The following is a 25,616-nucleotide window of genomic DNA, read 5'->3' on the forward strand; positions in this document are numbered from 1 at the left end:
TCACCTGCGACTTGTTGGCTTTGTAGATATGTACAATTGTTTAGTCATTAAAACTAACCAACCCTTGCTTGAAATGCAATCTCCAGGTCTATGGTGCCAGTTTTCCCTTGTAATTCTTTATATAAAAACCTACTTTCTTCTGAATAATCAGAAAACTCAACAGCACCAGATCCTCAATCCAGTGGGATAACAATTTCTCCAGCTCTGAAATTATGCCCAGGCTTTTGTGTTGGTTATGTTTAGGTAGATTGATGTTAATACACATTTAATGTTTTCCACAATGTGAACTTTATTGTTGATTGTAATTTTGGTTGCAAAAAAAGATCTATTTATAACCTGAACTATTGCTGATATAATTTTCTGGTACTATTCCGTTTTGAGGACTGTAAAAAATTGCAGAGAAAATGTATGCGCAAAAGCACCAAATCTAGCAAACGCGCCCATTTAACACCGCACCAAATCTAGCGTACGCGCTGATTTCAAATTGCGTAAGTTTAGATAGTTCTATATTTCTTAAGACGCCATTGAAATACTAGTTTAATTTTTAAATCCTTTTTTAATTTTAAATCCTTTTTTGATATGCTATGGATTTAACAATTTGGTTAAATCCATAGGTAACAATTTTTGATATACTATGGATTTAACGAAGACAAAAAGTCTGAAATAGAATTTTTTCAAAGAAAAGGCATCATTCATTATAGAAAATTATGTTTTGAACAACCAACGAGATGAAATTATGCTTTAGCGATAACTAAATATTGATGCAAGAATCCATTCAGTTATGTTCGGCCTTTTTTTATATAAATTATAATAATGATCTGAAATAGTTAATTACTCTTATGCTTCCATTCAGTTATGTTTAGCCTTTTTATATAAATTATAATAATAAAAAAGTATTAAATGAAATTAACCTTTCATCTAAATTAAAGCAATAATCTTAGATAGTTATTTACTATTATACTTCCTTTCTCGTATTAGGGTTGCCGCAATTATGTTTGGTAGCACTGGCATCAACAATAGTTTGGCAATTTCTTAGGGTCCTCAAAATGGAATAATACCAATTTTCTTATTTTCACACATGCAAATTACTGCAGACTCACTCCTGTTGCAAATTACTACAGACTCGTGTCTTTAGATTTAGCTTTGCATTTTGAAACCATTTTGAGAGGAAATAAAGAACACTGACAGTAATAAACATGGCACTAAACTAACAACACCAATATTACTTGAATACAAGAAATAATAATCCTGGAAAACAGATTTTTAGCAACTGAATCATTAATTCCAAAGGTTTCAGTTTAAATATTATGGCTTTTGTGCATTTTATTTGAGAATTTACATAAATCATGCATTCAATAAGCTACCCTATAAAAGTATGCTACTGAAGATATTGTCCTCATTCCTTCTTAACTTTTACATTTGAAACAACTGCCCTTACTCATTAGGTAAAATTTATTATTTAAATAAATTTTTTAAAAAAACTTTCATGAACTCAAATTTATCAATGTAAATCTTTTGCCATTCAAATTTCAATATTTCATGGAAAAAAATCAGTTTTACAAAATGAAACTTAAAAAACTCAGACTATTAGAAAGAACCTTCTTGGCTATTAATCATGCAGCGAAAGGCTCTAGATTAAAAGTAATATTATTCTACATTTACTGATAACAGCAAATACTGTTTGTACTTATTCAGCTTCCTTGAGCCCTTTCTTATTTTTTAAAATTATTTTCTTTGGCTAATCTTTGGAATATGGTAACAGGTAGTTTGGCGACATTTTGGTAAGGCGATAAAAGTTACTAGCTAGGACTTTAGTAGTGTACATGGATAAAGTCATGAGTGTGCACAATGCCATTTTTGTGCAATTGTGGTATGTTTTTTTAAGTGAAGATAGGTCGACGTGTACATGGATGATACCATGTATGTGCAATTCTTAAAAACAAGGCAAGCAGTTTGCGATTTTGCACTTTCTCCCAATTTCGCGCCTAATCTTCGTCATAATAAAGCATTTTTGTTCCACGAAAGTTCTAGTATAAGCGTAATTCGGCTAGGAGATTGTTGGAAAAAATGTTGAGTAAAAAAAAAACATGCCTTTACTTCGTGAAAACAAAATGACGTCCAAAACAAAACTAGCAGGTTGCTGTAGCAGGGTTGGTTGCCAAATTTTCGCCAAAAAATCGCCAAGTTACCATGATCCAAAGATTAACCTTTTCGGCTATTCTTTTAATATATAATTTGCATGTTCACTTGAAATACTTAGGTACATAAATGCCATTTGCGCTTTTGCAGATGAGGATGATGGTCGGTAAAACCATCGAAACTAGCCCTGTAAAAATTTGAAAATATAATGCTGATTTTTGGATTTTGACTTCTAAATTAATAAATGCCAATTTCAATAATTTCCCTCTTCAGTTACCCTAAAACAAAAATTAATAAATAAATAAAATGAAATAATTAAATAAAATTATTACCTGGGAAAGATAGGCTGCTTGCTTTTGCTAAGCAAAAGCTTTAATTTAAGACAAAATTTAACAGCTTGTAATTAGATGCACTAAATCAGAATTAAGACAATCAGCTAAAATATATAACTAGCGCATAACACCAATAAAATATTTATCCTTACTATTATAATAAAAATTCTGCATTAAAGAAAATAATTCTTGCTAACTAATTATTGCACAATTTGCATTAATTAATATTGATGATCTAGAATTCAACTCGTATCACTTATTATGATGATCAAGACAAATTAGGTGAAAAGTAATGATTAACTTCCATAACCATTTTTTAGACCAGGTATCTACAACGAATGTAGCTTCAAGATTATAATAAAATATCAGTTATTATTTTGTTTAAGTTATTGTAAAAAGAACTATGTGCTGCGCGAAATTCAGTTCTTTTGTTTCAACAATTTCGCATAATTTGTTTACTACAAAGCATTGAAATAAGTTCAGTCTGTAGAATGCGATACTTTTATTACATAAAGATATTTGTAAGCGAATTCTGCGACAGACATCGTAACACACACAAAGAATATTCGATATAAGTGACTTACTAAAGGAAACCTTTCTAATTCGTTTGAAATGTTATCATTTTTCAAAGAATCATGTGAATTATCCATCGCACTCCTAAATGCTATATTAGATTTATGAATATTTATTAACAAAATATATTAGTTAACTTAAAATATTTGGCCAGTAGAGTCAATTTAATATATGATATGTTATACCAAGACAGCAGTGAAATAAAATAACTGCTTCAGATTTGATACAGAATTAGGACTATAACAAGCCCTCATTCAACAAGCTTTTTTAGCAATGTTTTTCATGAGAAATTTTAGTTCTGTCAGAATATAGTATCCTCAACCATAATCATAAGCAATATATCTTAAATGCAAATAAGGCATCGGATTTAAAGTTTCGATTCCATGCGCGTTTCGCGATATTGCCATTCGTATAAAGAAAGGTTGCTATGAAAATCTAAATTATACATAGCAAGCTTTTTCCTAAAAAAATTATAACGAGTTGCTAGAAAATACTTTTAAAATTACGATAGCTTTAAGTTTACTGACATAATATGTTAAACATGTTATATCAAATATTAATTTACTTTGTACAAGATGTTAAAAAACATTGCAAACGATTGGCAACGTTCTCTCAGCTTCGGAGAGAGAAACTACAGTATAAACAAAATCATCTGCTTTCTTATTTTGAAGTAAAAATGAACCTCATCTTCACTTGATGTACGAAAGAGTAAGTTTTAATGTTTTTAATTTTGAAAGGAAGAAGTTTGCTTGAATAAAGATAAAAAAATCAATGCTATTTCTAATTTTTTTAATGCATATGCAACCCCAAATTATCGAATCATATGCTACGCTGTGGATATAAACATTGATGTATTCCTGAAATTTTTAAAAATTGAAATATATGTCTGTAAAATAATTATTAACAGTAATTGAATTTTATTCTAAATTAGCTTTCTTTCCCCACTGTTTTTTTTTTTTTTTTTTCTCCTGTTAGAATATTTTCTCCTTACCATACCGCAAAGTTACTAACTGTTATCTTTTACAAGGAAAATGTTTATCTTGCTGAAATACATAGATATAAAGATAGAAAAATTTAAATATTGGAGACAGCATTTCCGAAAGTCAGTACCACTCTATATATGAAATGACAATAATTTCTTACTTAAGTGAAAGATCAAAGGTTATGACTCATAAATGTCAAAAAGCCATTACAATTAGTGTTGATTTCTGCGAACGAAAAATTTATCAACAAGAAGAGATAATGTCCTAAATTCAAGTGAAAAAGATGAATTGTGTTTACTTGTTTTGAATTGTATGAATAATTGTGAAGAAATTGTGCATTTACTAAAGAAGAATTGTGAATCTTTGATGTATTATCACTTGATTCTTTATCCTTGATATATTTAAAAAGTCGTCGTTGCTAAGAATAATAATGAGTAGAAATATATATAAGTTGAGCAATATATTTTTTACGTTAATAAAATTATTCTGATTAATCGTGGTTAAAAAAGTTTTTTTTTTTTTTTTTTTTTTTTAATTCTGTCAAAATGTGAGAACCCATATCTAATGTCTACAGTATATATTTAATGAAATTTTGAGCTGAGTTTTGCAGTAGTATTAAACAGAAATAGCAGTATTGCAAGACCTCGGTGCAAAATTCTGTTAAACTGGAAAGTCAGTATCATTCCTTAATATATGTAGTTTTATAAAATATTTTAATCACTTCATTTTTGTTAATACACTAAATAGTCCAAGATTTGAAATTGTAGAGACTTCAGCGGTTCCAAAGTTTGGAATTTGGTAAAAATATTTTTACTGGTGCCCCTTGACGGAAAGCAATTTTTGGGTGTACATGGACACCGAGTTTGTGCAATTCTTTGACTTATTATTTTGGCTTTGTGTAGCGCTGTTTTTTGCGGCAAATTATTTTGGCCACAAAATTGAAACATAATGAAATTGAAACAAAACAACACTACTCCCACACAATGCCAAAATAACAAGTCGAAGAATTGCACAAACTCAGTATCCATGTACACATCAACCTATTTTCACTTAAAAACAAAATCAGAGAATTGCACAAACTCGACATTGTGCACCCTCTTTGTCTATGTACACATCGATCTATTTTCACTTCAGAAGTCAAAGGAGCACCCAATTCTACAGTAGAGCCAAACAAAAAGTAAATAATCTCAATAAACTTTATTTTAAATCAAACAATGAAATAACATAAAAAAGAAAATTCATCTTATGGCATCTAAGCACTACATAAAGGAAGTATCCACGTATCTTATGTAGAAATTTACATGTCTTTAGTCTGTGGCATACAAAATTCCTTAACAGCATCCAGAATCTTTGTAAAATTATCTGAAGTAAAATCTATGTACTAACTAGTGTCATAAAATTAATACACAAAAATACGAGTAAAAAATATCCTCCTTACTATAATATATACGGATTGTCGGTGGCATTTCTTGCATTTCTTGTAACAAACCCATCCAAAGCCATCTGAACAATCTTTATGGGTTGATCTTTACATTATGGTAACTTGGCGATTTTTTGGTGAAAATTTGGCAACCAACTCTCCTACAGCAACCCTCTATTTTTTTTCCCCCGCCGCCATTTTGTCTTCACGAAGTAAAGACATGTTTCTTTTCTTTTTATCTACTAAACACTTCTCCCAACAATCTACTAGCCGAATTACACTTATGCTAGAAATTTTATCAAACAAAACTGCTTAATCATGACAAATATTCACTGCGAAATTGGGAAAAAGTGAACAATACCATACTCCTTACGCGTTTTTCAAAATAACACATACACATCTCTCATTTCCCTCACACAAAATAATGCGTAATCGGAACTGAGTACTGCTCACATTATTACCAAAGTCCCAGGTAGTAACCTTTATCGCCTCCAAAATGTCGCCAAACTACCAGTTACCATATTGTAAAGATCAACCTCTTTATGTTTGACCGTACGCACCTCCGTTGTACAAACAGGACACTTATAATGGGTACTAAGTAAACCTTCATTTACACACCAGTCAGTTAATATTTTTTTTTTTTTTTTTTTACCAAAACGTACAGAAACTTCAAATTAATCTTACCACATTCAGCCATTTTACTATATAAACCACAAAATAAGTAACATACTTCCTAACCAAAATCCAACACACAAACAAGCCCTTACAAATCTTTTCCCATCAGTCAAATTCACCACAATCACGCAACCAGTTACATCATAATAGGGTTTCCATAACATTGAACTACTCAGGTTATCATAAATAAAACAATAGCTTGGCAATAGTCCAAGGAGCACAGGCCGACCCGGAATTTTCCTGATTTTAGATCATCAGTTTAAATCCAGTAAGAATAAGTTATCTATTCAGATGACATGCAGAAATAATAAAAGAAAAGGTACTTTTCCGTTTTGCCGGCGCAAATCTCGCCAAGCAGACTTTATTGGCGACAACATACAGTATATGTAATATTTAATAATTTGTAAATGGTAACATTTAATATTTAGTAACTTGTAATTGGCAACACTTTGGAGATAGCTATGAAAATAGAACTATGCTGGTATTGCAGTTCTCTGTGATTATACATTCTAAGATTGTAAATAAATAGTTTTTTAAAGCTAAAAGTGTACCCTCATAATACTATAGTATACACATAAAAAATATTAAAAAAATGTTAGTTCTAAGAATTCTTTTTTTGAAGGCATAAACATTTTAATATCGCTTAAAATTTTATAAAAAGCCAATAAATAAAGACAATAAATTTGTAAAAGGACATTAATTTAAGAATTTACTATGCTTTCATGGTTGAACATCCTGATTCGCCGGTTTACATCACGTGACCCCAAGTGATCTCATCTCACGTAAACTACTCTACAAAAATCTAATGCTCTCAGTAATTATCTACATTAATTTCAAGTTAAATCTTAATTTCGAACACAAGTATAAATGCAAGAAATATTTCAATTCGTACGAATAGCTTACTCAGAAATTATGTAAAACTGCAGTGCTTTACTTCGCTAATGCATTCTCATTAGAATTGATGAATTTAACCCTTGACTTTACCTTTTCTATATTTTCGGCTTCGGGTAAGCGCTGTGATTGCATCCTAATTGACTTAATTACTGAAAATGGCCTCGGACATAAAACTGAACTATCTGATAAAAATTCTATGTAATTATATGCCAGTATTGAAAGAAACAATCAATCTGATAAGAAAAACCTGCGACATGTTTTGAAAATGAAGCTTAAAAGGTGGTACCATTATTGGCGACTTTATCGCTTGCGCTGGCAAAACGGAATAGTACCAAAGAAAAATATGAAATGGCTATTTTAAATAAGTATTATATATATGTTCACCTCTTTTGTGAAGGGGGGGCAGAATTTGGACTCCACACTTATTGAAAGATCAATGCCACCATTCAGGGCAAGACATTTATTCCTACTCACTATACATATGCTATGATACAGAAAAACTAGCAATATTACGGCAGGCAATGGATGGCATAACACTATGGGCCTCCATGAGCCCATCATCAGCTCAACTAGAAATATAAACTGAAATATAAATGCAACACATAAAAATTAAACAAATTGTAAATATAATAACAAACATGGAAGAAATAATTCAATCAGTCATTTATAGGAAGTCAGTTTATGTTAAGACCAGTTTATGTATTGATTGTTTCATTTCACCCGATACAGTTTTTAAGTTGACTGACCTTACTCTTTGTCAGATCCCTTGTAAGTGCAAATTACTTTTGCCATCTTCCACTTAAGTGGCGGCAAGTTCTCATCCTTGATTAGCACCAAGTCATTCACACGTAAATCGGCACTGGGAAATTTCCACTTGTTGCACACTTGCAACTGAGTTAAGTAGTCTCTTGACCATGATTTCCAAAACGATTGAGAAATCTGTGTGACTGATTTCCACCATTCACGGATGGGAATTTTCTGATTTGTTACATCAGGCTCAGGAACACTTTTCAACTCTGAACCGATAATAATGTGACCCGGTGTAATGACAGAAAAATCATTTGGGTCTTCAGAAGCAGCTACTAAAGGACGGGAGTTAAATATGGCTTCAATCTTCACTAGACACGTTGAAAATTCTTCTTGTGAGGGGATCTGCGATTCCATAACATATCTCGTGTGAACTTCATCGATTTAACGGCAGCCTCCCATAGGCCTCCAAAATGAGGGGCTGATGGAACATTCATTGTCCATTTAACGCCTTCGTTGGTCAAGTAAGTACCAAGTGCCTCCATCGTACACGCTTTTAAGTAATTCTTTGCACAAATAAAGTTCGTTCCACAATCACTGACTATTTGGCTAATCTTTGGAATATGGTAACAGGTAGTTTGCCGACATTTTGGTAAGGCGATAAAGGTTACTAGCTAGGACTTTAGCAGTGTACATGGATAAAGTCAAGAGTGTGCGCAATGCCATTTTTGAGCAATTCTGGGATTTTTTTTAAGTGAAAATAGGTCTACATGTACATGGATATCGTGTATGTACAATTCTTAAAAATGCGGCAAGCAGTGGGCTATTCTGCACTTTCTCCCAATTTCGCACCTAATCTTCATCATGATTAAGCACTTTTGTTCCATAAAAGTTCTAGCATAAGCGTAATTCGGCTATATTGATGGAAAAAAAATGTTAAGTAAAAAAAAAAACATGCCTTTACTTTGTGAAAAAAAAATGGCATCCAAAAAAAAACTAGCAGGTTGCTGTAGCAGGGTTGGTCGCCAAAAAATCGCCATGTTACCATAATCCGAAGATTAACCGACTATTTCAGCTGGCTTTCCTCCCCGTCCTATGAATCGTTTCAGAGCTGCAATACATGTCTGAGCACGAAGATCACTAACAAGTTCTAAATGGACGGCTTTCATTGCAAAGCATACAAACACACACACGTACATTTTCAGTGGTTTAACTTTTCTACCACGTCTAGGGCTGATCAAGAATGGTCCTGAAAAGTCAGTTCCAGATCTAAGAAATGGTCTTTCGGTATTCCCTCTCTCAGAAGGTAAGTCAGCCATCATTTGTTTAAAAAATTCAGAGAAAAATCTGGCACAGATAACGCACTTTCTTATTTCTCTGCGTATTGCAGTTTTTGCTCCTATAATCCAATACTTTTGTTTCATCGCAGAGTGAACTGATTGTACTCCTCCGTGCATATAATTAAGGCGATAAAATATCACTAACAATTTTGTAACAGCATGATTCTTAGGCAATATTATTTGATGTTTCACAGAGTCTGGTAAGCTGGCATTTCTTAAACATCCTCCTACATGTAGTATGCCACTGTTGTCTAAGATTGAATTTAGAGAAATTAAAGAACTTTTCTTTAACACTCTCGCTTTCTCTAAAGTACCTATTTCCTTTTTATACTCTTCTTTGGACTAGTTTGATTATAATATGTGCTTCTTTTAGTTCACTTGTTTCTAAGAAAGGAGTCAAAATCCTATTCCACCTCACATTTCTTATAAACTTAAGCACCAAGTGACAACTCTCTGTAACTTGCTACAAACTGAAAATTTGTTCCAAAGCTGCTCAACTAAGTCCCACTGAACTACAAAACATTTGACAGAATTTTTTCTTTGCTCTCTTAGTATTTCCGCATTTACATTTGGTAACCTTCTAACCCACTGTTTAGGACAACTCTCAAAACTTTTTCGCAGCCAAATTGGACCTGACCACCATTTTTTATTAAGTACCAAATTCTCAGCCGAGATTCCTCTAGTAAGCAAATCTGCGGGATTATCGTCAGATGGACAATAATACCAATCACTTGGACTCGATCTGGTGAACCATCGCAAAACACATGTACTTCCAATTGCTCATTCTCAAATTCCAGAAAACAATATCTTGTAATAGGAACGTCTATAAATTTTTCAATTTCGTTACACCACATTATCCACTTTTGCTGCAAGTCCTCTGGCATCTCTTCGTCCCAATCACATGCTCTCTTCCAAATTTCCTGTAACAATAACTTTATACGTATCACAAATGGCACAATCAAACCAATAAGATCAAAGATTCTTGCAGCTGTCTGTAAAACACATCTTTTAGTGCATCACAACGTTTTCCATGAATCCACCAAACCCTTCACCTCCAACGACAACTCATCTCTATCAGGATTCCAATTCAACCCTAGGACTATCAGCTGTCCCACTATCTCATTGTCACTAAGTCCATTTTCTATCCACAATTTTTCTAATTCTCTACTGTTCAACCTCAGTTTCCTCAAATTAAATCCGCCACTCTTTAATATAACATCCGACGACAACTCAAATGATTCTCTCGCACTGTCTGCACCATAATATAAATCACCTACGTAAAGTGATGAATTTAACATTTCAAATGGTTTACTTTTCTCGTATTTTTTTTATATGATACTTAATAGTAGCACTCAAAATGAAAGGGGAACTTAAAGTAAATGAAATTACTTTAAGTAAATGAAATTATTTTAAAGAAGATGACTATCGGTAATTGTGATTTCGGCATGTTTCATGGAATGTCCTTTCCAAGGCTGTTGGAATCTGCTAAATTAAATATTAAGGCACTGTATATTTTTAATTACTAACACTACAACAATAAAATTATAAATTCATTGCAAGTAACTAATAATATATTTGAAACAAACTTTAAGAGAAGAAAATATCATGCTGTTAATTTTCTGAACTAGTTTTAAGTAAGTATTTCAAAATATATATAAAAAAAAAAAAAAAAAAAAAAAAAAAAAAAAAAAAAACAGAGAGTGAGGGGAAAAAAAAAAAAAAGAGACTACATTATAAATTTTATTTAGCAACCAAAAAAATCCCTCTAATGAAATCTGTTTATTTCTTTGCCTTCAATCAGTATTTTTGATTGAAGATTCTATCCTTCAAGTATTTCTGATAAGCTGTTTAGAAATTAATCTTGAAAGAAAATTGTCTGAGTCAAAGAATAATCTTGAAATAAAGAAGCTGGAAGTTTTTTTTTTTTTTTTTTTTTTTTTTTTTTTTTTAGGGGGGGGGCAGCTAGAAAGCATTTCATAAGGAAGAAAGAATATTCATTCATGAAAACCTAAAAGAATGAGGAAAGGGTATAAAAGTAGCCAAGTTTTCTGCAGTAGTCAAATCCATATCCTTTGTTTGAAGCTAATAATCAGCCTCAGCTACAATATCATTCAGTACGGAAGAAGAATGGAAGTTTAAAAAATGAAAAAACCTTAAAAGCACAAAATTAACTGGAATTGTTTAGAAGAACAAAAATAGTTAATTATCTTAATTGACTGTTATGATGAAGTGGTGGTTAAAAATTATACCTATTGTACTCAATTTTTGATTTATTTAGAAAAGGATTTACATTTTGCGTGTGCAATATTTTTGTGCAGTAGTCTAGTACTACACTACACAGAAAGGATTTGAATTCTTTTTTAACATGCTATATTTTTCGCATAGCTATTTAGATAAGGAATAAATTATTTAACTGTATAATTGTATTGAAGCAGCCTGTAGAAATACACTTTACTGTATTTAAGTGTTAGTGCATAAAGTAGTCAAGCTGAGAAAACTGTACTTTTTTGATGTTATAAGGATGAAATAAGCTTATTATTATTATTAAATTTTGCCTCCTGAACATGAATATGTAATTTATTTTCTAAGATTGGCTCATGTTAAGAAATTACACATCCATGTATAATATATTATATTACTCGGATTTAGAGGGTATGGCATAACTGAAATAATAAAAAGAAATGAGGCTTTTCTTTCTAAATTTCACACCCTGAACATGAATATATAGTTTATTTTCTAACATTGGATCTTGTATAGAAGGTATAACAAAAAATATAAAAGTCAGCATTTTCATATTAACCCTTTAACTGCTTAAGACGTGTTTAAATGTTTTTGGAATTTCTTTAAAAATGGTTAAGACGTCTTTACACGAATTTCAAATCGAACGAAAAATGCTTAAGACATGTATACACGAAGCCCGAATTTCGCGAAGATTGCTTAAGACGTGTTTAGACGACGCGATCTGGTCTTCCTTCCCCTACCTTTCTGCAGGCGGCTGTCAGTTGACACAAAGGTCTTAATAGGGTGTGAAGTCTCTTTGAAAAGAGCACTTTAGGAAAAAGTCCTTAGAGTGAAGTATCTTTGTCAGACAGCAGGTATGTATTATCTGTGTGCTGACTAAAAGTTTGCGAAAGAAGATAAATCGTTTTACAACTGTTTGCCTTGTGGTACTTTATACAAATGAAAGTCAAACAGGATCCGTCGTTGTTATAGTGCATTGCCGAATTTTAGTAGAAACAAGAAAAAATAAGAATTGTAACGGAGGACACCTTTATGTCTATATGTTATAGAATCGAATATTTTATTTTTGTATTGAAAAATTATTACAATTTCTGATTCGTCAGGAAAAAATATAAAATGTTGCAATCAGCTTTCTTGTTTGCCTTCGTATTTCAAATGCGCGTTATTATATTGGTATATTCTTCTTTTTACATTCTTAAATGTTAAAACTGTGCTTTCATCATGCCTGAGTTTTGTACTCTATGTGTGGCTCTATGCTCCGTTGAAATGGCGAAATGACATATAAAAATTATATGAATGTTGAAAGGAAGATATTCTACTTGAAACTTCAACTCAATGGAATAAATGAATACGCCGAAGGAATTTCTAGAAATATTTGTTTTAAAAATTTTATTATTAAGATTTTAAATCCAAAATGTTTTGAAATCTAAAGAAAAAATATGTAATCCTTGAAACATTTTTGGAAAGAAATCTATCGATATAAAATCTCTTAAAATTAATGGAGTGTAAATTAATTAAAACAGTTAGTGTACGGAAGGGTTAGATATACTCCGCACAAAAAATTACAGTCAGAAGATCAATTATTTAAAGATATAAATTAATTAATTACATTAAAAGAATTTAAAATAAATTAACATCTGTCCAAATGTCATTGCTAACAGCAATAGCACGAATGAAAGTTATTCTTTAAATTCCGAACTTAATTCATCCGTCGGTATGCAATGATTGGGTCTTTGCAATTACTTTTCTTATAGATATTACAAAAGGCTGCCAACGAAGTAGCGGTAAAATCGTTGAATACTAATAGTTTGAAGCGGGTTCAAATCCTGACGATGGATTGCCTGCATACCAGTTTTAGCGAATTTTTGCTGCCCATGTTTAATGTGAATATGAGCCAATTTTAGTTAGCTTTTCATGATGACGTGCCTTGACTACGAGTCCTCGCTCGGGTTGTGTTTGGTTTGGCTTGTTAGATTATTAAGCACGTGAAGGCGATCTGTCTAAGGGGAGGTATGCTTTCGTGACAGATTTTCTAAGGGAAACAATCTTGCACTACAAAAAGTTAAAACCATAAAAATGCCCTTTCAATCAGCTTGTTCACGGGGGGTTTGAATGCAGGTCAAACTACCAGTATGTTAAGAGAAGCGATTTCAAGAATGTTTAATTATTTTATTTAGTTTGTCATAAGCTAAATAAAATAATTAAACATTCTTGAAATCTCTTCACATTACTGAAATGGCAATAACTTCAAATTATACTATGCTAGCACTTTTCCTCTAATATGAAATTTTGAACTTTTCCGTTATCGGACAGCTCGCCAGCGACTGAGCGGAGTCTAACGGAACGACTGGTGGTTCTGTCCGGGTTTCGAATCCCGGCAAACGGGCTGGTTGCCAGGATGATATTCTTAGTTTTCCATATGTGTAACATATATGCAAGCCAATTTCCGTTAGGCAGTCCTCGAACGAAGGCATCCTTCACCTTAGGCAAATAACCATCGAGTACTTTGCCATAATCAAATAAACCTTTATCCATAACATGCTTCAAATATATTTATGTTGAAAAGTTCATGCGTCAAAGTTGTCCCCTTTTGAATGAAATATGTTGCTTATTTTTTCTTTGTTTTTTATAACAACAATTTTCAGAATCTGAATTATCAATAAAATTCTGTTAATAATATGCGATTCTATTTTGTTTTTTTGTTTAATGAAAAATTAATTTAAGCAACAAATCTCTTAGGAACTACTCTGATATGCGCCCTCAAGTTGCCAAATTTCTCGCCAAATATTTTTGGCGAGAAACTTCACGCTGCCATATTACTATCTAAATTTTTTGTCTACATTTTGAACTTTTAGCCTAAAATGTCTCCAAAAACGCGGTTTTCGCACATGCAAAAACTACGTTTTGAACACACAATTTAGCTAAAAATCCGAAACAAAAACAAAAAATTTAGATAGCAAAAACGTAAAGTTTCTAACCAAAAATATTTGACAAGAATCCATGCACACAGCGACATGTTTTAACTTAAAAAAACATCTACGAATTGCACAATGTAGGCAACAAACGAATCTACAAACTACGCACACCTCACTTTAATAAATTAACATAACAACAATAAATTTCAAAGAATACCATGTACACAGCATCCTGTTTAAACTTAAAAAAAATTCTACGAATTGCACAATTTAGGCAAGGAAGGAATCTACGATCTACGCACTCCTCGCTTTAATAAAATAACATAACAACAATAAATTTCAAATAATACCATGTACACAGCGTTCTGTTTCAACTTTAAAAAACATCTACGAATTGTACAGTCTAGACACTAAACAACAAAATAAACTAAAATAAATTTCAAACAATTTAAAAAAACAACAATAACGACAGAAATTCATACTAAAGAACCAATGAACGTAACATTCTACAAAATAAGAACAAGGATAAAATAAAATGCACTTACCATGAACTAATGAGTTTTCGAATAGCAGAAATATAAATTTCATACTGCCTTTAACATGCCGCCACGTAATCACTATCGTATTTACATGACAGCCAGACACACTATCCAGAAAATTTATACTATGGTTCACAAATAAATAAAATCACAAATCCCTACTTCTATCATGCACTGCCATTAAAAATAATCTCCCAGACCCTCTTTCCACACTTCCAATTACCCACTACCCTTCAACGGGATAGCCACAATCATATTTCCTTTTGCCGAACTTCAATTCAACAACTACCATTTTATCTTTTCCTCCCATCTTCTCAGACACAGAGGCGAACCAACGAGCTCCAACGAAAGATTTTTCAACGTCAACAGGGTTGCCATAGAACACGCAATCGTGCCAAAAACCAGCGCAGAACACATATCGCCACATTTGGTGAAATTAGGGCGTATATTAGAGTTGTACCATCTCTTACATTTAGAAAAATTTTTGATTTTCGAAATGAGTTGCTGTCAAAAGCGCATCTTCTCGTTGCTGCATATATTTATTTAAAGCAAACTGCTTGGCGCGTGTGCTTTTATATTTGAAAAGATTCAGAGAATTTTCAACAGGGAAATAAAGTTATTAATTTTACTGAATTTTGTGGATTCTTTGTGTTTTGTGGTAAAAGTCAAACCATCAGATATGTGATAACCTTAAAATAAGGGTATATATAATCAGGATTTTGCGGCCAGACATTCCCAGCAAAATACATTACAAAAAATTATCTATGTAGAATTAACATATATTCCGTTTAGCATTTTAATTTATCAGTGTTATTACACATCAGTTTATCAGTTATATTGAGTTTTAGTTGTGTTCGATATAAGAACTTTATTTGGTTTATATAAATCCGATTCGTTTAATAATATTATATTTATTAAATACTATTTATTAGGTTTCCAAACTTGTCAAACCCAATCAATGGCCTCCTGGCTAAGATATCTGATTATCGCTATTTCGACTCATATTCGAACCTAAACAAACGAACTGGTTGAATTTTGTGATTTTCCCTATGTGTAACATGAACATGAGTACGTTTTACTTAGAAAGTTGTCCATGGAGACATTCATTGCCTTCGGCTGATAGATCTCGTTTCCTTTGCCATACTCAAAAAATCTAAAAATTTTTCAAAAAGACTAACAGATGTAATTAAGTAAATACATATAAAAAAACTGAAGTAAATGTATATAACGGAAAAAAAAAAATGAGGTAAAAACAAATTTTCAATAATTTTTCAATACAGTAGTTTTTAAATTGTTTGTTTTCAAATTTTATTTCATTTTTATGTATGTACTAATATACAGTGTATGTGTGCGAAAGTTTGCTTGTTCGGCATATCCATATATATTAATTAAATAAATCTGATTTGAAAATGCATGCACTAACGCGCTATTCTCGTAATTTGAAAAAGACTAAAGTATTGTCTGAGAAAAATATTTATAAAGAAAATTAAATTTCGTCTCCTTACTCGGTGCTGTGTAAAAAATTTAAATAAGCTTATTAATTTTTTCTTCTTTATTAAAAACAAATTAGTTTCTTTTCATCTATATATGAAAAATAACAGAATCTTGCTGTCAGAATGGAAATTCTTAAAAATATAAAACTTGTTTTTTTCGAACAAAAGTTTCTGAGAAATTTCTCTAGGTCAGCAGGTAGTAACAGGACCACTGACTGCTTTGTTTGAAAAACCCGATGAAGTGGATGATTTTACCCCCAAAAGGTTTTCTTTAACAAAGCAGATGCGGTCCAAATGGCTTTGCTGAGAAACGTTTGTATTTGAATAGCTTGAAAGCTTGAGTTGGAAGACTTATTGTTCTCGAAGCAATCAGTCAAACAGCAATAAAATTTGTTATAGATATTTCTCTCTCTCTCTCTCTGTGAGTTCTTCAAATCTTGGAATGGGTGAAAGTTTATTTTGTTTTACATATATAAGGAAACTGCATGTAAAGCAAAATAATTCAAGGCACCCATTGTATGTTAATCATTGTACGTCCCCTCAGCTCTTCGGTTGGGTATTAAGAAAAGAAATTCCTATACTGCTTTTATATTACTTGTATAGTGAAGGATTTGAAAAAAATAGCTTCATATGAAAAGTTTTTCTCCGATGAACGAATACAGCTGAAACATGTTTCTGTCTTCAAGTATATTCACAAAACATGAAATAGTATTGTACTCTTTTGTATTTTGTATTCTATTGCATTTTTATATTACTTTGTGGTAAATTTTTTGATTCTTAAATTTCTCTCTCTCTTTTCTTATAATACACAAGTACTCTTTCAAATATGGCTGACCTATGAGCCTAAATTTTTATACTATAAAATTTTATATAAAAATTAGCCGTAATCATTAGATACAGCTTTGTGTATATTATATTCTTGAATACATGCCTGCAATTAATACTAAGAATACTATTGATAAAATTCGTGATATAATTAATAATGAAAATACTGTTTAAGCTAAAAACCGATTTGAATCTTTTTTTCATTATAGGGTAACATGAGCCAAAATATTTTCGTTAGAAATGTACAATTATGCTAACTTGACACATCAGATAGAAAATATTTTATCGTCATCATCGGCTATGATAAAAGATTTTTACGCTTAAGATTTTGGATTATGATAAAGCATACAGGACCTATTTGTCTAAGGGAAAGGAAGTCTTCAGGGTAGTTTTTTTTTTTTTTTTTTTTTTTTTTTTTTGTGGGAAACAAACTGTTAATTCACAATCAATTATGAAAAACCCCTAAACCTCCCATGCAGCCGCTAGAATTTACCGGTGCTCAGCTATCTTACCGCTTGGAGACTAATTGGCTTTCTGAACTTACGCAATATCTATCTGAATTTGAGTATTTGCATAAAAAACGAGCAAAATAAAATGACACATTGTAAATAGTACATTTTACTGAAATCAAACTTTCTTTGAAAAAGGAAAATTAATTGTAAGGAATAAGATGGATGCATTTAATTAAATGGCGGGCAATAACAGCGCTGCTCATATGTTTCGTCGTATAGGAAATCATTTTCTTCGTGTTATCGTATAACGGAAAATATCCACAGATTATATTTTACAGTTTTAAAGAAGTCATGGGTTATCTGCTTTAAGAGAACACCTTCGTGGGCAATTTTCTAAATAAAATTGGCTTGAATTCACGTTACGCATCGGGAAAATCATAAAGACCACAAGTAGCTAAACTGTTCGGTTGCCAAAAACATACTACCAACATCTAGCAATCTTATTCACTCAACTATAGTGAACTTAAACTAATGTTTGTATATTATTAGTAGTATTAAAATAACGAAAATATTTATTCTAATAAAAATTTTTGTTTGAATATCCTCCCTAGTAAGGTATTTCCTTTGATTGGAGATTTGTCAACAATAAATGCTATGTTCAAACAAGACATTTATTTAGAGCATAATGCTTCAAAAATGTATGCTGGGATCCCTAGAAAAAAAAATGTATCGCCGGAAAATATATCTCCAAAAAAAAATTTAATTATTCATATTCTGATGATTAATTATTAAATAATTAATAACTTTTATAATTATTAAATGAAATGCTTATTTATACTTTACCAAATGTACAGCAACACTCTTTCTTTACAAAAATACCATACTGAATAAATTATATTGTAAGCTAATAAGTGACAACATTGCTTTGTTTAATTAAGATATAATAACAAGCCGAACAAACGTTAAATTGAAAGTCAAACAACTAAAATCAGCATTATATTTTCAAATTTTCACAATCTAATTTTCATTATATCTTATCTCGTTCATTTGCGCTTTTGCAGCTGAGGATGATGGTTCGGTAAAACCATCGAAACTAGTATATAGGACATGTAGATGTGCACCGCGTATTTTGGTTGCAATCGGCCGCACCAAACGTATATAAATATATTTATATATATATCCACTCAGTTACCCGATTCAGTGATCTGAGGTTCTTAACTCTTATATGTTTGTAAATTGTACATTTTTTGCTTTAAAAATGATTGAATTATGTTGCTCTTATCTTCCGGTTAAGGTTTTTATGCCTTTAGTAAATCTGTATGCAATATTTTTAGAATCAACAATTTTAAAGTTGTTTAAGTGCCGCTAAGCCTAATAATGTTTTTGATTGTGGTCATTACTTGTTTACATTTGAAACAGCAGAATAGTGGATTTGTTGTCAATTTGGATAAACGGTACTTTTCCGTTTTGCCGGCGCAAGCGATAAAGTCGCCAATAATGGTAGAACTGATGCCAAACGGAATTCTCGCTGGTAACCTTTTACGCCTCATTTTCAAAACAAGTCGCAGCTTTTTCTTATCAGATTGATTGTTTCTTTCAATAGTGGCATATAATTACATAGAATTTTTATCAGATAGTTCAGTTTTATGTCTAAGGCCATTTTCGGTAATTAAGTCAATCAGGATGCAATCACAACGCTTACCCGAAGCCGAAAATATAGAAAATGTAAGTCAAGGGTTAAATTCATCAATTCTAATGAGAATGCATTAGCGAAGTAAAGCACTGCAGCTTTACATAATTTCTGAGTAAGCTATTCGTACGAATTGAAATATTTCTTGCATTTAAACTTGTGTTCCAAATTAAGATTTAACTTGAAATTAATGTAGATAATTACTGAGAGCATTAGATTTTTGTAGAGTAGTTTACGTGAGATGAGATCGCTTGGGGTCACGTGATATGAACCGGCGAATCAAGATGTTGAACCATGAAAGCATAGTAAATTCTTAAATTAATGTCTTTTTACAAATTTGTCTTTATTTATTGGCTTTTTATAAAATTTTAAGCGATATTAAGATGTTTATGCCTTCAAAAAAAGAATTCTTAGAACTAACATTTTTTTAAATATTTTTTATGTGTATCCTGTATGTTGTCGCCAATAAAGTCTGCTTGGCGAGATTTGCGCCGGCCAAACGGAAAAGTACCGGATAAACTTATCTTTGCAACAGCAAAGATAACGCCTTCATTTATTATTGCGAATTAAATCATGTTTAATCCTTTCTGGAATTTTTTCAAGGAAATAAGTGTTTCAGATTTGCTTCGTAATGTTTAATACAAATATTTGGTATTTTTGCCTTGTCGCGAAGTGAGAACTGAATTAATTCAATGAGAAGTACTCAATCGTCTGTGAAAAACTGTTTCTTTTTTGTTTTGTTTGCTTAATTTCTTTTATACATCGTTCTAGCTTTATTATAGTATTTAAATAGAACATGTGGCAACGATTAGATAATTCGGTACTATTCGGTTTTGAGGGCCGTAAAAAATCGCCAAACTATTGTTGATGCCAGTGCTGCCAAAAATAATTGCGGCAGCCCTAATGCAAGAAAGGAAGTATAATAGTAAATAACTATTTAAGATTGATGTTTTAATTTAGATGAAAGGTTAAACTCATATAATACTTTTTTATTATTATAATTTATGTATAAAAGGCTAAACATGACTGAATATAAGCATAAGAGTAAATAACTATTCAGATCATTATTATAATTTAGTATATAAAAATTGCTAAACATAACTAAATGGATGCCTGCATGCTATTTCGCTACCGAGTTGCATCGCTATTTAGCTAAAGCATAATGTCATCTCGTTGGTTGTTCAAACATAATTTTCTATAATGAATGATGTCTTTTCTTTGAAAACATTCTCTGTAAAGTGCAGAATCGCCCACTTATTTGTTTGCCGCTTTTTACAAGGATAAAAACAATTGGATTTTTGTCATTTTTCTTTTACTCTTTAAGTGACAATAGTTCGATGTGTACATAGATAAAGTCAAGGGTGTGCGCAGTGCCATTTTTGTGCAATTCTGGGATTTTTTTTAAGTGAAAATAATTCTATGTGTACGTGGATACCGAGTATGTGCAATTCTTAAAAACTTGTCAAGCAGTGGGTGATTCTGCACTTACCCAAAATTCTATTGCAGACTTTTCGTGATGGGCAAATCCCAAATTGTTAAATCCATAGGATATCAAAAAAGGATTTAAAAATTAAACTAGTATCTCAATGGCGTCTTAAGAAATATAGAACTATATAAACTTACGCAATCTGAAATCAGCACGTACGCTAGATTTGGCGCTTTTGCGCATACATTTTCGCTGCAATTTTTTACGGCCCTCAAAACGGAATAGTACCGATAATTCTTTAAATAATATAAATTTTGTGCATTCTGAGTTATAATATGAACGAAATATAATACTGTTAAGTGAACCTCGCGGCAGAGTGTCGCTATGGTAAACAAATAGAGTGAATTTTAAAGAATGCATTTATTCTTTTGTGGTTTATGCGCTGTCGGCGAAGTAGATTTAATTCAATCCATTAAGTTAAAATGAAATGCAAGAAAAAATGCGTATAATTTAATATTCCGTACAAGGAAGTCATGTGCTGTACACATCAGATTTTTTATATTTATTATCGTACAAATGTTCGTTTAAATAAAAATGCCATACTCGTTGCTTTTACAAAATATTTTCATTCAAAACTGATATGCTTATCAAGAAATTCTGTAAGTAAGGATATTCGTAGAACAGTTTCTGTTTGTTCACAGCATTCTAAAAACATTCAAACTCGTAACAGATTTAAAATGTTAAGTTGGTATATTTCGGGGTTGTGGCTTTCATTGAAAAGTTAATTCAAAGTAAATCAAGCCCAGTAAACCATTTTTAACAGTATGGATTTTGTATATGATCGGGAGTGATTTTAGGAAAGTTGTACGAAAACATTTACGCTTAAGAAATAAGATTAAAATGCAAAAGTAATGCACCACTTTTCATATTTTTTTTTCCATTACAGTTCCAAATACAATGACATATTAGTAGTATAAACCAGAGAGCCTAAAAAAATTTGAAACACCACAGGTTTTATGAGAAAAATAGATATTCAACAGATATATCAAGACAGAAAATATTAAAGCAGTTCTCTTGTTCAGGAAAAAGGCAGTAGCAAAACACTAATGAATGTTCAAATGAAACACTGTGAAAGTTTAAGGCTTTAAAAATGCTTGTCCATTTTAGTTTGTTGCTTGTAGTGAATTTGTGCTGTATCATTCCTGATGTTATAACAGAAATCAGCTAACATTGCTTCTGTTTGTATCTTTCTTCCATTCTTGCAATTTGCTGACAAAAGCATTCTCTATGCTCATCATTGACATTAGCACAATTGTCAATAAACAAATTCATATGAAAATTGATGACAAATATTTTCAGTGGCATTTGGCATTTAGTCATTTCATATAATTCCCCACTATTTGCTCATAATTCTATGCTCTTCTGTTCCTCAGAAAGTTCTGACATGCTTGTCAAAATGTATTCCATGTTGTTTTCATTGTATTATTTTCAACTCTTTCTTAGTTCTGCAATATTCAGATGCTTTACCTTTCGCTTTTGTTCTGTTGTGGCCGCAGAAAGGGAGGTTTAATTGTATCATAAGAATTTCTAGTTATCATGAAAACTCATGTTTAAGTCGGTCAGATTCCCAGTCCACTCACTATAAACAACATTCTTCAGGTATCCCCAAAGCCAAAAATCACACGGGTTTAGTTGGGTGAACAGGGCGGCCACCCTGTTGGAAAATGGTGGTTTATTATTTTATGAGCAATCAGCAGCTGCTTCACACAAGTAGCAATGTCTGGAGGAGCGCCATCTTGCATGAATATTGTGCGATCCACAAACTGTTGCTGAATTGCTAGAAAGACATGGTTAAGCAAAAATGCTTCATACTGTTTGAAGAACAGACCGATAACAAACGCTACCATTATTCTGCACCACACAGTGACCTTTTTAGACTAAAACGGTAGTGGCTGTAGCAGCAACAGATTGTCAATCAGTGATATCCTGCAATTTTGAGTATTTACAGAACCTTTGAAATGGAAATGGGCTTCGCCAGACCATAGAATGTTTCATGTCTATCCACTGGCACTTTCATCTGGGCTAGAAACCATTTTGCAAAAGGATTCACGTGTTTCTAGGTTAGCATGTAGCAACTTCTGCACATGAGTTATCGTGCATGGATAAAAGTTCCATCCAGATGTTCCATGGGCCATTATGCACAGTGCTGAATATCATATCCAACGTTGATCCAATTCCTTATGCACTGCTGATTCCTGCATCACTGTTCATCTATTCTTGTAGCCACATCTTCCGTTGTGGCCGCATCTTCCACTGCCACAACAAGTTTTCGTCCTTTACCTCGTTTCACGTCAAATAAACCGGTCTCTTCGAGGTTATCGATCATTTTTAGCAGGCCGTAAGTGGTCATGGGGCCAGATTTTATACCTTTTAATCTCCAAAACTTCCTGATAATTGTTAATGTTGAGTCACCGTTCTGATAGAAAAGCTTCACTAGCAGAACACTAGCCTTCTTTGTCAGTCATGATTCTCACTTCTGATTGCATGTCTCTCTCCTTGGAAGACAAACGTTTGGATGGAAGTTGACACTTTTAAGGAAAGGAAAACCTGTACCTACATGTCAAAAGCTTATTTTCCAGAAAGTACAGTGAATTTATGACAGTGGGATAATTTTTTGTTACAATGTGAGTTTCTTCTCGTGAAAAAGAGCATTTGCAGAGTTTTTGGAACTATGTCACTTGTTTCTTTTTCTCAGTTAGCCCTCTGATTTGGGGAAAATTTGTTCCCCTGACACGTTCTGCTAGATAGCTAGAATTATGTTCATGTGATTAAATTCAGAAAATGTTAGACTCTTCTCTTTTTGTTTTCATACTATTGTATCCTCCTTTAAATTTTTCGGTACTTACGTATTAACGCAACCAGGCCAAAATTCGCATAAATCGCCAAATTTGGCAACCCTACTTACGGCAACCCTACGTGTTATACGTAGTTTTTCGTTACATGCGGGAGATGTTTTCGCCGGAATTTGCCGAGTAAAGAAAGAGACTTTTTTGGTTACTGTACCTAACAGAAGCGCCATTACCCTCATGGAAAAAATTTGCTAAAATATCAAGGAAGGAAGCATCATTTATTCGGATTGCTGGAAAGGATACAATACAAGTGAGTTTATATGGCACCAAGCTCAAGCTGTTAATGGCGAAGACGGTTTTCAATCAGTGCTAAAAGCAATAGCCGAAAGATTTCCGCCGAAAAAATAATTCTGCAACTTATTCAAATTTGAAACCGGAAGGGTTTAATTGCTATTTTATATTTTAAAACAAAATATAAAAAACTGTATTAAAAATTATCTGTAATTAATAAATGTACATTTTCTTTCCATTCATACTTTTTTACTCAAACTTACAAATCGCGCCAACCTGGTTGCGATAATATGCAAGTACCAATTTTTCTCTATGCTCTCATACTGTTTATAGCATTCTCTTTAGTCTGATTAGTGATGCTTTCACCATTTTAACAGTTTTCATTGGTGTCTCTGAAAAAAAAATTGTCTTTATTTCTATCATCCCTTGAAGCAGTACATTATATTCAGAGATTAAATTCAACCAGAGACTGGTAGAGCTACTTTTTAGTTTTGAGTCAAATTGTAATTCTAACCTGAAACCTCAAGTAAGTCGTGGTCCAGTACCTTATTTTATTATTTTAACTATTTATCATCTATTTAGTAACTTATTAAATTTTTATTTATCTCTTTGCATTTTGTTAAATTCTAATTTTAATTTTATCATTATTCTAATCATAAATAGTATAGCTACTCTAATCATTAATTATTAATTAATTTATTATTTTATTAGTCATTTTATTTATTTATTCTTGTTCGTGTTTCCTGACGATCTTCCATATGGCTCTGGCACTTTAAGCCCTACGCTAAGCAGAAATAGTGATCTGTTGTATGATCTGTAGGCTCTCACAGCACCAAGAACACTCTGAACTTCATAGGGCGATCTTTCCCTTGTACCCATGCTTGAGAAGACGAGAAACAAATGATGAAGAACATCTGATTTGGTTTTCCATATTTGTATCTAAGATAAGACATAAACTTCTCTTGTTTGAAAAAATTACAAGTATTTTAGAATTAAACACAACCATCTTGCATATGTAACAAAAACTGTTTGGATTATTCATCTATGCAATATGAGTTTTATTAGCCCATTAACAGAAAAGTTTTAACATATCTACAGTGAAAAAACTTATCTTGCAATATGAAAATATCAAGTATAAGATTTTTTTTTTTTTTTTTTTAATAGCTTACAAACACTCAGCTGCAAGAAAACTGGCTGAATGTTTTTTTTTTTCTAAGTGCAGGGCATGATGCAGAAAGGCAACTGAAGCAACCACTAGCATTGATGTTCAGAATAAATCTCCCTTTTATCATGTTTTTTTTAATGGTGCATTGAAAAGCAAAATTTTCCTGAAGTTTAGGAAGGTTTCAAAGTTTCTGTTTTGATGGCACATAGCCATCAAAACTTTTGTTTACATTTGCTGTATCTTTCATTCTACGAGGACTCATGTTTTCATCACTGCTGGTAAAAACTACACATTACATCTGTATTTTTGCTTTTAACTCCAGTTAAAATGAGTAGAATGAATAGCATGGAGGGCACTGTACTGCACTCCTGGATTGTACATCATTATTGTGTCTTAATTTTCCTTGTGTGAGGACTGATTTTGCTTATTTTGGATAGTTGTGCCCCCATGTGGCAGGGGTTGTGGGAGTGCTATTAAAATTAAACCTTGATTAAAATTACGTTTGATGATCTAATCAAATAATTGTATTGCATATTTACGCAGATATTGCCATGTTACTGTGGCATTGCCAGATGCTGAAAAATATGAAAAGTGTGCATAGTCAGATTGTGATAGAATAACACCCAC

General features: G+C 32.0%; 2 protein-coding genes across 17 annotated transcripts in view; one reads left to right on the forward strand and one right to left on the reverse strand.

The window, feature by feature from the left end:
- The window catches only part of LOC118195399 (cilia- and flagella-associated protein 251-like), a 158,387-nt gene extending 154,966 nt beyond the window's left edge, over nt 1–3,421 (reverse strand). For all 5 annotated transcript variants that reach the window (XR_015041669.1, XR_015041670.1, XM_085818581.1 and 2 more), the window contains exon 1: nt 3,056–3,421. Coding sequence is in view for 3 of the 5 variants with exons in the window: in XM_085818581.1 (XP_085674707.1) it covers nt 3,056–3,121 (66 nt within the window). In the remaining 2 variants the exon portion in view is untranslated. The remainder of the gene's footprint in view (nt 1–3,055) is intronic.
- A 229-nt stretch (nt 3,422–3,650) lies between these two features.
- Nucleotides 3,651–25,616, forward strand: part of unc-104 (kinesin family member unc-104) — a 248,891-nt gene continuing 226,925 nt past the window's right edge. For all 12 annotated transcript variants that reach the window (XM_085818584.1, XM_085818589.1, XM_085818586.1 and 9 more), the window contains exon 1: nt 3,651–3,752. The gene's annotated coding sequence lies outside the window, so the exon portion shown is untranslated. The remainder of the gene's footprint in view (nt 3,753–25,616) is intronic.

The sequence above is a fragment of the Stegodyphus dumicola genome, chromosome 6 (assembly GCF_044657685.1).
Source record: "Stegodyphus dumicola isolate Sdum_Otavi_A_Nest chromosome 6, ASM4465768v1".
Taxonomy (NCBI): Eukaryota; Metazoa; Arthropoda; class Arachnida; order Araneae; family Eresidae; genus Stegodyphus; species Stegodyphus dumicola.